Consider the following 13,988-nt stretch of genomic DNA (forward strand, 5'->3'; position numbering starts at 1 on the left):
GGATCAGGATCCAATGTAGCGCCTTGGCCAGCTGGTCGAACCATGGGCTACTCTTGGATCCAAACGAGAGCCTGTTGGCGAAAAAATACTGGCCGGCCCACTCAATGCCATAGAATTGCCACAACTGCGGTAGGATGGGGAGGAGTTTAAACGCATCTGCGATGTCAACCTTTGCCAACCAAGCGCCCCTACCATGCAACAGGATGGCCTGAGTTGCATCGTCCACCGAGGAGTAACGCATCGAAAATTATTCCGAGGAAATCAGGAAATTAAGGCTAGGAATACCGGACACATGAGGGGCGGACAGATCATAAATTAATCTTTTTTTATTGGTGTTCTTCTTTGCCACTAAGCCGATAGGGTTAATACGCCAAGAGGAAAATGGGATGCGCGGGAACGGGCCTATGAGAAACCCCTTGGCTACCTCCAACTGGAGCAACTCGCTAGTTGCTGGAGGATCCAGGGTGGCGGACAGCAGATTCCTGCCCTCCCAGGGCACTTGCGGCAGAGTGAGCCCTGTGTGGAACCCCTGGCGGAAGCCTGCCAACAGGAACGCAACAAAATCCTGATCGTGGTGATCGCGAAGGAGTGCCGCCAAGAGGTCCACGTTGATGTCCGCTAGTCAGGACCCTTTGGAAGACTTTTTTTGGGCAGGTGGACCGTGGGTGGGCCCTGAAGCACAGGGAGCAGACATGGAGTGACCTGCAGCTGGCATATGAGCACCCCCCTGAATTAAAGTTATTGCAGACCTGGCTCTTCCCTAACTAGACAATAGGTCTACCGAGCTTGTCCGTGGAGGGGTTGGATGGAAATGACCCGGAGGTCCCCGGGATGGCCCTATCCTGAGACGGGTGTACGGTATTAGGGCACCATTCAGAGGAGTGGAAGATCGATTGACACGTCGCACAGTTGGGAGCCCTGAGGCCAGCAAAGTGACGGCAGAAGAGCTCCGTGTCAATCAAGGACCAGCTGGTGACATACTGGAACTGGGCCAGAGCTGCCGCCGCCTTAGCTGCAAAGGAACGGTGGTAGTCATAGAAGGCCGACCCACCATACTTGTGCCCCAGGTCAGTGACCAGGTATAAATAGCTGTCCAGCTCCTCTCTTCTCTCCGGCTGCGCGGTGCAGGCGATGTCCCTGAAGAGGCTGAAAGCCAGGACAAATTCCGGGATGGTCAACTTGCGGTTGAGCCGTGAATCCTTGGCCCGAAGGACCACAGACACATCGCCACAGTTGATGACCCGGTTCTCGGGTACATCTTGAGCAGCAATGAGGATTGATGCCAGATTGACATCTTTTCCCGCCAGGATGTCTCTCTTGAGGTTATCGGGAATGAAGTGAGAGGGGGACACTTGTGGAATGGGTCTTGGCGTACCTGTAGCCAGCCAACCCGATGTGGATGGAGTCATCAGCGGAACGGGAGCCGGGGGTGCCACGGGTGGCCGGGATTCGAGCTCCAAAACCCTTGCCCAAACATCCGCCACCGAGTCTACCAAGGAATTCAGGGTCGACTGTAGCTGCACCAGGGACAACTGGATGGCCGACTCCTCCTGCTGCACTGCCGCGGTGCTGGGGCTAGTCATGAGCAGTTTGTATAGCTCTGCCTTCCTTGCGGTGGCCGGGTGTGGAATGCCTCTTCGGTTTAACTCAGCCAACTGTTTTGGGATGGTCCAGCTCCGAAGGGATGAGGGACCCGCTTGGCTTGACATGATCGAGCTGGAGATGGAAAGGCCGTCCTCCATATCCGAGGCCCGAGACATGGCAGAGCAGCTGAAAAATACAAGGCATGACAAAATAAAGGAGAGAAAAAAAAAAAAAAGAGAGTGATGACGTACTGGAATTCGGATTGGTGCACGACAGAGAAACACGTACCGGTAACGGAATTCGCGAGACGGCTCAGTTGAACCTGGCCTAACCGAACAGACGAGGACAATTAAAGCGTGGTCATGACTTGACTGGGACCGAGGTGGTGCCAGTGCGAACTTACCTGAACAGGACCGAAAGGAACGGAGAAATGGGAACAAACTCCTGTAAATAAAGCAATAGACGAGAAAACATTTGAAAGTGCAGAGGAAATGGGTGCCCTCCAACCTGCGGAACCAGGCGAACTGGCCAGGCCGGGGCGCACCCTTAGGCCCAGTAACCATCCAAGCGCATCGGACCGGACACCTGACCGAAGAGAGCCGCCTGAGCGTACCAGGCGGTTGACAGGAGAGAAGGCGCGTAGCCATGAAATAGAGGCTGCGCGTAGCAGCGGCCCGCGAAGGGCATTGGTAAGACATGAACCTAGGAGTTTACGGAAAGCAAGAACGACTAGGGAAGAAGCCGAAGGATGGCCCCTTAGAAGACTCGAAAAGTCGAAGGACAGGTGCGTAAACCCGTGTGTTAGACAAGAAAAACATGAAGACCCGGGCGTACCAGGAGTGAACCGAGCCCTGGGCGTACCAGGGAAGAAGGAGGCGCCACCAAACCGGACACCGGACTGTGCCCAGCAGACAAAAGACTTAGCGACATGGAAACCACGGTGGCCTGGGCGAACCAGGAAGACCAGACAACCCTGGACGTGACCAGGTGCCCGAGGTGGGATGGAGCCGGGCTGGTCCTATGTGGGACACCCATCCTTGTATTAGAAACGGGCAAACCCTTTTCTATTTTTTTTTTTATTTTTTTTTATTTTTTTTATGGCAGTCGAATAGTTAGTTGACTTCAATCTGGTGGCTTAAATTATAACTTTTTTTTTTTAACTATATGGCGGTTATTCTTTTTTATTTTTAACTATATGGCGTTTTTTTTTTTTTTTTTTTACTGATTATACATGGCGGGTTTGGTTAAAAAATAAGAGAATATTTTTTTTTTATCTTATTTTTTTTTTTTAACATCTTTTCCCTGATGGCGGGTTTATAACCATCAATGGGTGACTTGCCCAGGGCCCTGCCCTGTGGGCCAGGACCGTGCTGCCACCAGGAGAACTGACCCCTCTCTTCTCCCCCAGCCCCCCTTTTTTCCCTCCCCTGTCTGGCCCGGCTGCCCGTGAGCCCGCGCTCCACGTGGAACGCAAGCTGACATCGCAGCCAGGGAGACCGGCCAGGGGAGCGGGTGACGTCACCAGTGGCGCCGGAAGACGAGTGCGTTCCAAACTGGAACGCACACTTCCGTGCGCCGGTTGCTAGGCCGGAGGTGTCAGCCGGGGTGTGCAGACTCGTCCCCGGGCCGGCCGCCGCCCGAAGCTTGTGGAGCAGCCGGGGACTGGCCCAGGAAGTGCATGCATTCCACCCCGGAACGCACGCCTCCGTGCTCAGAGACGGGGAAGAGGTGAGCCGGCCAAACAAGTGAGACACCCCCCCCCCCCTTTCCTGCAAGGAAGAGCCGTGCCGGCTACCGGGTGCGCTCCCCATCACCACGCCGCCAGGCAACAGGGAGACGGGCAGTGGGGCGGGGACCCGGAAGCGTGTGCGTGCCACGCTGGAACGCACCCGTGGAATGAGGCAGCGGGAAGGAGCCGGATTGCCGCAGTCCTTGCCCTGCGAAAGAGCCCCCCACTTACCACCAGAAGAGACGAAACTCTGCACGAGGCGACCGTAGGTACCAGGAGACACACGAACAATAGCGAATGAATATCCAAGAACCGGAACGCCCACTGAGATGAGGTGAGTGGGGGTTCAAAAAGGCTCAAGCCCCTCCCACAAATGCAGGCTGAACTTCAGACTTACCAACATATATATATATATATATATACAGACGTGGACAAAATTGTTGGTACCCTTTGGTCAATGAAAGAAAAAGTCACAATGGTCACAGAAATAACTTTAATCTGACAAAAGTAATAATAAATTAAAATTCTATAAATGTTAACCAATGAAAGTCAGACATTGTTTTTCAACCATGCTTCAACAGAATTATGTAAAAAAATAAACTCATGAAACAGGCATGGACAAAAATGATGGTACCCCTAGAAAACACAGAACATAATGTGACCAAAGGGACATGTTAATTCAAGGTGTGTCCACTAATTAGCATCACAGGTGTCTACAACCTTGTAATCAGCCATTGGGCCTATATATATGGCTCCAGGTAATCACTGTGTTGTTTGGTGATATGGTGTGTACCACACTCGACATGGACCAGAGGAAGCAAAGGAAAGAGCTGTCTCAAGAGATCAGAAAGAAAATTATAGACAAGCATGTTAAAGGTAAAGGCTATAAGACCATCTCCAAGCAACTAGATGTTCCTGTGAGTACAGTTGCACATATTATTCATAAGTTTAAGATCCATGGGACTGTAGCCAACCTCCCTGGACGTGGCCGCAGGAGGAAAATTGATGACAAATCTAAGAGACGGATAATCCGAATGGTAACAAAAGAGCCTAGAAAGACTTCTAAAGAGATTCAAGGTGAACTTCATGCTCAAGGAACATCAGTGTCAGATCGCACCATCCGTCGTTGTTTGAGCCAAAGTGGACTACATGGGAGACGACCAAGGAGGACACCATTGTTGAAAACGAATCATAAAAAAGCAAGACTGGAATATGCCAAACTACATGTTGACAAGCCACAAAGCTTCTGGGAGAATGTCCTGTGGACAGATGAGACAAAAATCGAAGTTTTTGCCAAGGCACATCAGCTGTATGTTCACAGACGAAAAAATGAAGCATATCAAGAAAAGAACACTGTCCCTACTGTGAAACATGGAGGAGGCTCTGTTATGTTCTGGGGCTGCTTTGCTGCGTCTGGCACAGGGTGTCTTGAATCTGTGCAGGGTACAATGAAATCTCAAGACTATCAAGGAATTCTAGAGAGAAATGTACTAGCCAGTGTCAGAAAGCTTGGTCTCAGTCGCAGGTCATGGGTCTTGCAACAGGACAATGACCCAAAACACACCGCTAAAAACACCCAAGAATGGCTAAGAGGAAAAAATTGGACTATTCTAAAGTGGCCTTCTATGAGCCCTGACCTCAATCCTATTGAGCATCTTTGGAAGGAGCTGAAACATGCAGTCTGGAAAAGGCACCCTTCAAACCGGACACAACTGGAGCAGTTTGCTCATGAGGAGTGGGCCAAAATACCTGCTGAGAGGTGCAGATGTCTCATTGACAGTTACAGGAAGCGTTTGATTGCAGTGATTGCCTCAAAAGGTTGCGCAACAAAATATTAAGTTAGGGGTACCATCATTTTTGTCCATGCCTGTTTCATGAGTTTATTTTTTTACATAATTCTGTTGAAGCATGGTTGAAAAACAATGTCTGACTTTCATTGGTTAACATTTATAGAATTTTAATTTATTATTACTTTTGTCAGATTAAAGTTATTTCTGTGACCATTGTGACTTTTTCTTTCATTGACCAAAGGGTACCAACAATTTTGTCCACGTCTGTATATATATATATATATACACAAAGATTAATTAGTACTAATCATAATAGATGAGATGAATGCTAAAAACAAAGACAAAAATAATCACAATAATGTTTTGATATACAATATCTCTACCATGAGACTGATCCGTATGTCATATATAAATATATAATACCTAAATAACACCAATGCAAGCCACTAACATAAAAAAAACAACATATAGAATCAGACTTTTTGATGTGGTAGCTGGTAAACCATAGTCTCTATACTAAAGCGCTATTAGAATATATATACCTATATACAGGTCCTTCTAAAAAAATTAGCATATTGTGATAAAGTTCATTATTTTCTGTAATGTACTGATAAACATTAGACTTTCATATATTTTAGATTCATTACACACAACTGAAGTAGTTCAAGTCTTTTATTGTTTTAATATTGATGATTTTGGCATACAGCTCAAGAAAACCCAAAATTCCTATCTAGAAAAATTAGCATATTTAATCCGACCAATAAAATAAAAGTGTTTTTAATACAAAAAAAGTCAACCTTCCAATATTATGTTCAGTTATGCACTCAATACTTGGTCAGGAATCCTTTTGCAGAAATGACTGCTTCAATGCGGCGTGGCATGGAGGCAATCAGCCTGTGGCACTGCTGAGGTGTTATGGAGGCCCAGGATGCTTCGATAGCGGCCTCAAGCTCATCCAGAGTGTTGGGTCTTGCGTCTCTCAACTTTCTCTTCCCAACATCCCACAGATTCTCTATGGGGTTCAGGTCAGGAGAGTTGGCAGGCCAATTGAGCACAGTAATACCATGGTCAGTAAACCATTTACCAGTGGTTTTGGCACTGTGAGCAGGTGCCAGGTCGTGCTGAAAAATGAAATCTTCATCTCCATAAAGCTTTTCAGCAGATGGAAGCATGAAGTGCTCCAAAATCTCCTGATAGCTAGCTGCATTGACCCTGCCCTTGATAAAACACAGTGGACCAACACCAGCAGCTGACTGGCACCCCAGACCATCACTGACTGTGGGTACTTGACACTGGACTTCAGGCATTTTGGCATTTCCCTCTCCCCAGTCTTCCTCCAGACTCTGGCACCTTGATTTCCGAATGACATGCAAAATTTGCTTTCATCCGAAAAAAGTACTTTGGACCACTGAGCAACAGTCCAGTGCTGCTTCTCTGTAGCCCAGGTCAGGCGCTTCTGCCGCTGTTTCTGGTTCAAAAGTGGCTTGACCTGGGGAATGCGGCACCTGTAGCCCATTTCCTGCACACGCCTGTACACGGTGGCTCTGGATGTTTCTACTCCACACTCAGTCCACTGCTTCCGCAGGTCCCCCAAGGTCTGGAATCGGTCCTTCTCCACAATCTTCCTCAGGGTCCGGTCACCTCTTCTAGTTGTGCAGCGTTTTCTGCCACACTTTTTCCTTCCCACAGACTTCCCACTGAGGTGCCTTGATACAGCACTCTGGGAACAGCCTATTCGTTCAGAAATTTCTTTCTGTGTCTTACCCTCTTGCTTGAGGGTGTCAATGATGGCCTTCTGGACAGCAGTCAGGTCGGCAGTCTTACCCATGATTGCGGTTTTGAGTAATGAACCAGGCTGGGAGTTTTTAAAAGCCTCAGTGTCATGGTCTTACCTCCTTGCTGTTCCCTTCGTTTGACATGTGCTGGCGGCCATCTTGGTTTCTGGGTTTTCTTGTAGCCTCCTACCCTGCGGCTCCTCCTTCCCACTGGGAGGAGCTGGATGCCTAGCTCATATATATAGGAGGTCTGTGGCTTCAGTTCCTTGCTTGGTCCTCCTGTGTTCACATTCTTCCAAGACTGCTGCTGCTTCTGGTTCCTGATCCTGGCCTCGTCTGACTACCCAGTTGGTTCCTGATTCCGGCTTCGTCTGACTACCCCGTTGGTTCCTGTTCCTGGCTTCGTCTGACTACCCTTCTGGTTCCTGACCTCTGTCTCCGCAAGACCCTGCTTCGGTTTAGCCATCCGTTCGGACTTTGCTTACGGCTTGCTCTTCAATAAAACCTTCTTATTTTCCACTTATCTCTTGTTGTACGTCTGGTTCATGGTTCCATGACACTCAGGAATCTTTTGCAAGTGTTTAGAGTTAATTAGTTGATTCAGATGATTAGGTTAATAGCTCGTTTAGAGGACCTTTTCATGATATGCTAATTTTTTTAGATAGGAATTTGGGGTTTTCATGAGCTGTATGCCAAAATCATCAATATTAAAACAATAAAAGGCTTGAACTACTTCAGTTGTGTGTAATGAATCTAAAATATATGAAAGTCTAATGTTTATCAGTACATTACAGAAAATAATGAACTTTATCACAATATGCTAATTTTTTTAGAAGGACCTGTATATTTTTTTACCAAATACATCATGCGGGGCTATAACTTTTGGTCTGATCTGCCAGGACACTCTGCCGCCGACTTTTGCGCGGACTAATATATGTGTATATTGAATGTGCACACAGCGGGCTAATATATATGTGTATTGCAGATATACACATATAATGCATATCCATAGGTTCTGATCCCCCTCAGGACAGAAATACCCCCTGCTTGTCAGTAGATACAATACCTCTTGTTTGCCAGCGGACACATCATATTACATTTGTCATAGCTTTCTTCACACCTGATACTGTTTTTCTGTAAACGTATGGAAACATCAGCCTTGCTTTTCCACTATGGTTTCCCAGCTACCACATCAAAAAGTCTGATTCTATATGTTTTTTTTATGTTAGTGGCTTGCATTGGTGTTATTTAGGTATTTTATATTTATAGATGAAATACGGATCAGTCTCATGGTAGAGATATTGTATATCAAAACTTTATTGTGAATTTTTTTGTCTTTGTTTTTAGCATTCATCTAATTTATTATGATTAGTACTAATTATTCTTTGTGTGTGTATATATATATATATGTATATGTATATGTATAATCCTTTTTTTTTTTTACCTTCAAGTTCATATTTAGCCTTGACCCAAAATATATGTATGTATAATCCTTTTATTTATTTTTTTACCCTCTATGTATATTACCTATATATATATTTTGATACTACCGTTTTGATACCAGGTTTTACATAAATATATATACATGAGATATACTTTCCTTATACATAGGTGTTCATTTATTATTATTCTATCAGTGTATGCCTTTGCAATTATACTTATTTATTCATTTATTTATATATTTATTATAATAATTGATTTGTTTGTTTTATATATTATCATAGGGGAGCACAAATCTTGTGTTTTCACAAAACATGTTTTTCCATTTTTACTTTATTTTAAACTTGATAAAGGGGACCTTAGCACCCCGAAACGCGTTGTCTTAAAGGGAGTCTGTCACCTCCATATGGCCATATACAGTGCTTACATGGCTCTGCAGCACACCTACACAGTATTGTAACGGTACCTTTGTCTTTGTCTATAGACTTGCACCAGCAGGAAAAACGAAGTTTAATTCATATGCAAATGAGCACTCTCAAGTGCCCAGGGGCGGCGTTCATGTGTAGGAGCCCAGGCTGCTCTGCCTTCTTTTCACTTTACTCCTCCCTAGCCTCTGCCTTTGCCCGCCCTCCAAGTCCGGACCTATCAATGAAACAAGAGACTTGGAGGGCGGGCAAAGGAAGAGGCTGGGGAGGAGTAAGAATGCAGAGCAGCCTGGGCACCTACACATTGAACGCCGCCCCTGGGCACTTGCGAGTGCTCATTTGCATGTGAATTAAACTTCGTTTTTCCTTCTTGTGCAAGTCTAAAGAAAAGAACAAAGGTACCGTTACAATCCTGTATAGGTGTGCTACAGAGCCATGTAAGCACTGTATATGGCCATATGGAGGTGACTCCCTTTAAGAATAAATGGAACACTGCTGAACTCAAATATTGCCTTTGACCGGTTGTTTTGTGCGCCCTCTGTGGTCCACACGCTCGACCTAAGGTCCAGCGTACTCTTCTTCATACCATTACCCAAGCGGCAGGGTGGCTCCTGCCCAAGGCGATCGGACGAATCTAGGCTGCACAACCCGTCACCTATTTACACTCGATCTCCATTGCAGTTGCGTCCAATTGATGCAACCGCAATAGGTGAGCAAACCATTAGAAACCTGATTTGCTGAATTTACTTACCCTATGAGTGCCTTCCCTATCCTATTGGCCATTATCTGCTCTGTGACATTGTCTGCCTACCTTTAAGTCTTCTGAAATAATGACCACTAAATCCCTTTTCTCAGATACTGAGGTTAGGACTGTATCACTGATTTTATATTCTGCTCTTGGGTTTTTACGTCCCAGGTGCATTATCTTGCACTTATCAACATTAAATTTTAGTTGCCAGATTTTTGACCGATCCTCTAGTTTTCCTAAATCCTTTTCCATTTGGTGTATCCCTCCAGGAACATCAAGCCTGTTATAAATCTTTGTGTCATCAGAAAAAAGACACACCTTACCATCGAGGCCTTCTGCAATTTCGCTGATAAAGATAACCCTTTAGGATTGCTTCATAGAAAAAGATACTGGCACACTGGGAAGAAGTTGAATGTTGTTTTCTATCAGTTTGTGCTCTGTTTCTGTCATTTTTTTTTCCATGTACAGCTCACTTTTTCTTAATCATGTTGCATAGTTTTCTTGATTGTATATGGTACATATATTTTCTGTTACATCACTGAAGATTTAATTCATGTGCAGTTGTTTTTTGCATTTATTTCCATGTAAAATTATAAAAGATGTTTAAAAGCTTAATTGCACAGCTTATATTACTCCAGTCCCCTTTTTGTGTGGCACATTTGAAAAAAGAAATATGTAAACATATTGAAATGATGTTCCATAATAATGACAGGGAAATATTTCACTTTTATGACCAGTCATCTTTATTTCACCCATTTTATATTTTGTGTCTTTTCTTTAGGTTTGGTGCCTTCAGCAGTTTTGATTGTTGCAAAAAAATAGCACTGCACAAAGCCCTGTCCTGTCTGAAATTAACCAAAAAAGAAAATCCAGAAAACACCTAAAAGCCAACACGGATTCAAATCAGGAACATATATTGTATTGAGTATAACAAAGACTGGCTCCCTCACTTCCCCATGGTGAGATTTGTTAGCATATATATTGCCAGGGAGAAATAAAGCAGTTGTGTGAAACGATTCTCTTTTGCGTCATTCTCTTTTGTGTCAAGCTCCCTATGAATATGCAAACTAAGGAAAGGGTAGAACTGCCTGTGAAAATAGGCATAAATGGCTGAATTATACTACCGTAAAATGTTTTTTAAGATCTGTTTACTGATGACCTATCCTCAGTATCTGATCGGTCCCAGCGCTCGCAGTAGCGCCACGGCCTTCTCTCTGCTCACTATGCACAGCGCCTTCCAGTTGATAGCGGATGTGCTTGGTGAAAGTGATATCACATGGCCTAGGAAAAGATACAATGAGGCCACGGCACTACTCCGAGCATTGGGTTTCGAAAACCAAATTTACAATATCAAAATGGTACCCTGTAAAACCAATCAGATCATCTTTAATGATAATGTGAGTTCTGCAGTGGCATTTGGTAAACCCTAAATTGGGAGTCCCAAACAAATGGCCCATAACCATGAAGCAAGATAAGCATCTCGCCTCAAGGCATCGGGTAGAAGTTTATGAAGGACCACGGGTGCCTATGAGCCACCGCTCAGCCACCTAGGCTTGAGTCAGGACACCGCAATTTATCATTGCGCTGCCTGAGATCGGTCGCAGAATGCTGCTGTGATGTCATCGCAACCTCCGGCTCCTGAACGCGGCCTCTTCCAGTCTGTGGCCTGCACCATAGACTGTGGCGGTGAACAGGAGTCAGTCCGAATGGAGATATCATTGGATGTAGGAGGTATGTGGCGCTATTTTCTATTAAAGGGGTTGTCCGCCTTTTTGTATTGATGACCTATCCTCAGAATAGGTCATCAATATCAGATCGGCAGAGGTTTGACACCTGCAGCAATTGAAATGGTTTGTCTGTCTCTCCACAAAGACATTTCCTCCCTTTTAACACCAATCTCCACTGCAGTAGGTGAACTTGAAGAAAGAATCCTCCATCCAAGATGGAGGAGTACGCAATTTCTAAAAATGCAGTTGTTGATGCTCCTAACGAGTTATGGAGGAGGCTCACAAGTGCAAGACTCTTTCAGAGACATACAAGATCAAATTGTTTATGGACTTGTCAGCTGCTACATTAAGTTAGAGTCTTGCCCCGATCACCATGGCCCTCCATGTTTACAATATTATGTACTGGTGGAGGTTCACTGTCAAGATCATCCTAAACAGAAATGATGTAACTCATATCATTAGCCCTTTGGAAGATGGTTGACAATTTCTATCCGTCTGAAATACCTCACTACCGAGCCAGTAAACTATAGGTCAGTAAGTTTAACAAACTGAGGGTTTTCTCAGTTTGAGAGATATGAGAGATGCTATCTTGGAGTACCTCAATGAAAATAAGCGAATAACACTATATCGGCATGGCTTCATGAGGGATCGGTCATGTCAAACTAATTTAATTAGCTTCTATGAGGAGGTAAGTAGTAGACTTGATTGGGGTAAATCAATGGATGTCATATATATTGACTTCTGCAAAGCATTTGATACTGTGCCACATAAAAGGTTAGTATATACAATGCTTGGACTGGGAGAAAATGTCTGTATGTGGGTAAGTAACTGGCTCAGTGATAAAAAACAATTGGCGGTTATTAACGGTACACACTCAGATTGGGTCACTGTCACTAGTGGGGTACATAACACAGTCAGTGTTAGCAAGTCTTCACTGTTATGTAAACAGAATACAGACAAGTGTTGCTAAGGGCTCTTTCACACTTGCGTTATTGTCTTCCGGCATAGAGTTCCGTCGTCGGGGCTCTATGCCGGAAGAATCCTGATCAGGATTATCCTAATGCATTCTGAATGGAGTGAAATCCGTTCAGGATGCATCAGGATGTCTTCAGTTCCGGAACGGAATGTTTTTTGGCCGGAGAAAATACCGCAGCATGCTGCGCTTTTCGCTCCGGCCAAATAAACTGAAGACTTGCCGCAAGGCCGGATCCGGAATTAATGCCCATTGAAAGGCATTGATCCGGATCCGGCCTTAAGCTAAACGTCGTTTCGGCGCATTGCCGGATACGACGTTTAGCTTTTTTAGAGTGGTTACCATGGCTGCCGGGACGCTAAAGTCCTGGCAGCCATGGTAAAGTGTAGCGGGGAGCGGGGGAGCAGCATACTTACCATCCGTGCGGCTCCCGGGGCGCTCCAGGCGCATGGATGACGTGATCGCATGGCACGTCATCCATGCGCATGGGGCGCTCTGACGTCACTCTGGAGTGCCCCGGGAGCCGCACGGATGGTAAGTATACCGCTCCCCCGCTCCCCGCTCCTACTATGGCAACCAGGACTTTAATAGCGTCCTGGGTGCCATAGTAACACTGAAAGCATTTTGAAGACGGATCCGTCTTCAAATGCTTTCAGTACACTTGCGTTTTTCCGGATCCGGCGTGTAATTCCGGCAAGTGGAGTACACGCCGGATCCGGATAACGCAAGTGTGAAAGAGGCCTAAGGCTCAAAATAGGCCACTTTAGAGCTATTTTCTAATTAAAAAAAGTATGATTTCAGTAATTAAAGTATATTACAAAAATGGTTAACATCACTGCCCCCATACATTACACAAATAAAAATAAAACAGCACTTAAACTTTAACCCCTTAACCGCCTCCGGACTGCATAACGCACGGATGTGTCCGGGAGGCGGACGAATCATTCCTCCTGGACGCATCCGTGCGTCATCTCGCGAGACGCAAGATTTCGGACTGAGCCGGCCCGCGCATGCGCATCGCGGGCCGGCAAAAGTACAAGCACTATTTCGTCACCAGCCTGCCAGCCAATGATTGTGGCTGGCAGGCTGGCGAGTTTTAAAATCACAAATCAGAAGCCATTTAACACATTATATTTGTAAATATAATGTGTTAAATGGCTTCCCTGCTCCTCTGCTGGTCCTTTTGGTCGGTTGGTTCCAGCAGAGGAGCAGGCATCACAGTGAGTAGCACAAAACACCACACATAGCCCCAGATCACCCCCCTGCACCCCAATTAACCCCTTGTTCACACCTTCTTGCCCCTGTCAATCACTTGTGAAAGGGAAAAAAGTGATCAGTGTAAACTGTCACTTTTTTTTTTCACTGGTATTGACTGTTAGGTTTTAGGGATAGTTTAGGCCCCTTGGTTAGGTAGTTTAGCGATCGTTTAGCGCCCAGCCCACCGCACCGCAGTCACTTATTCGCTGATTAGCGTATCGCTAATCAGCATTTGTACTTTTATAGTATCTGTAAGTGATCAAAACTGATCACAGTCAGATCTATAATAGTATTAGTGTCACCTTAGCTCGCCCTCCACCCAAAATGCAGTATTTGCCCAATCAGGCCTGATCGGTCGCCCACACGTGGGTTCACCCACGCCCGCCCCGCCGCAGTGACAAAAAAATCTATTTTTTTTTATCACTGCACAATCACTTTCCAAGCGCTAAAAAAGGCGATAAAAAAAAATCAGTTTTGATATTTTTTATCAACCGCAGCGGCCTCCGGTACTTCGCTAGCCTCCCATTTGTAAGACAGGCT

The 13,988-nt window shown here is 45.4% G+C and overlaps 1 protein-coding gene across 1 annotated transcript in view; it reads left to right on the plus strand.

Annotated features, from left to right (window-relative positions):
* UBXN1 (UBX domain protein 1) overlaps positions 1-10,508 on the plus strand; it is a 239,545-nt gene extending 229,037 nt beyond the window's left edge. The window contains exon 10 of the mRNA XM_044270967.1: positions 10,273-10,508. Within this exon, the coding sequence (XP_044126902.1) occupies positions 10,273-10,313 (41 nt within the window). The 3' untranslated portion in view covers positions 10,314-10,508. The remainder of the gene's footprint in view (positions 1-10,272) is intronic.
* The last annotated feature ends 3,480 nt before the right edge of the window (positions 10,509-13,988 follow it).

Source organism: Bufo gargarizans, chromosome 10 (genome assembly GCF_014858855.1).
Source record: "Bufo gargarizans isolate SCDJY-AF-19 chromosome 10, ASM1485885v1, whole genome shotgun sequence".
Lineage (NCBI taxonomy): Eukaryota > Metazoa > Chordata > Amphibia > Anura > Bufonidae > Bufo > Bufo gargarizans.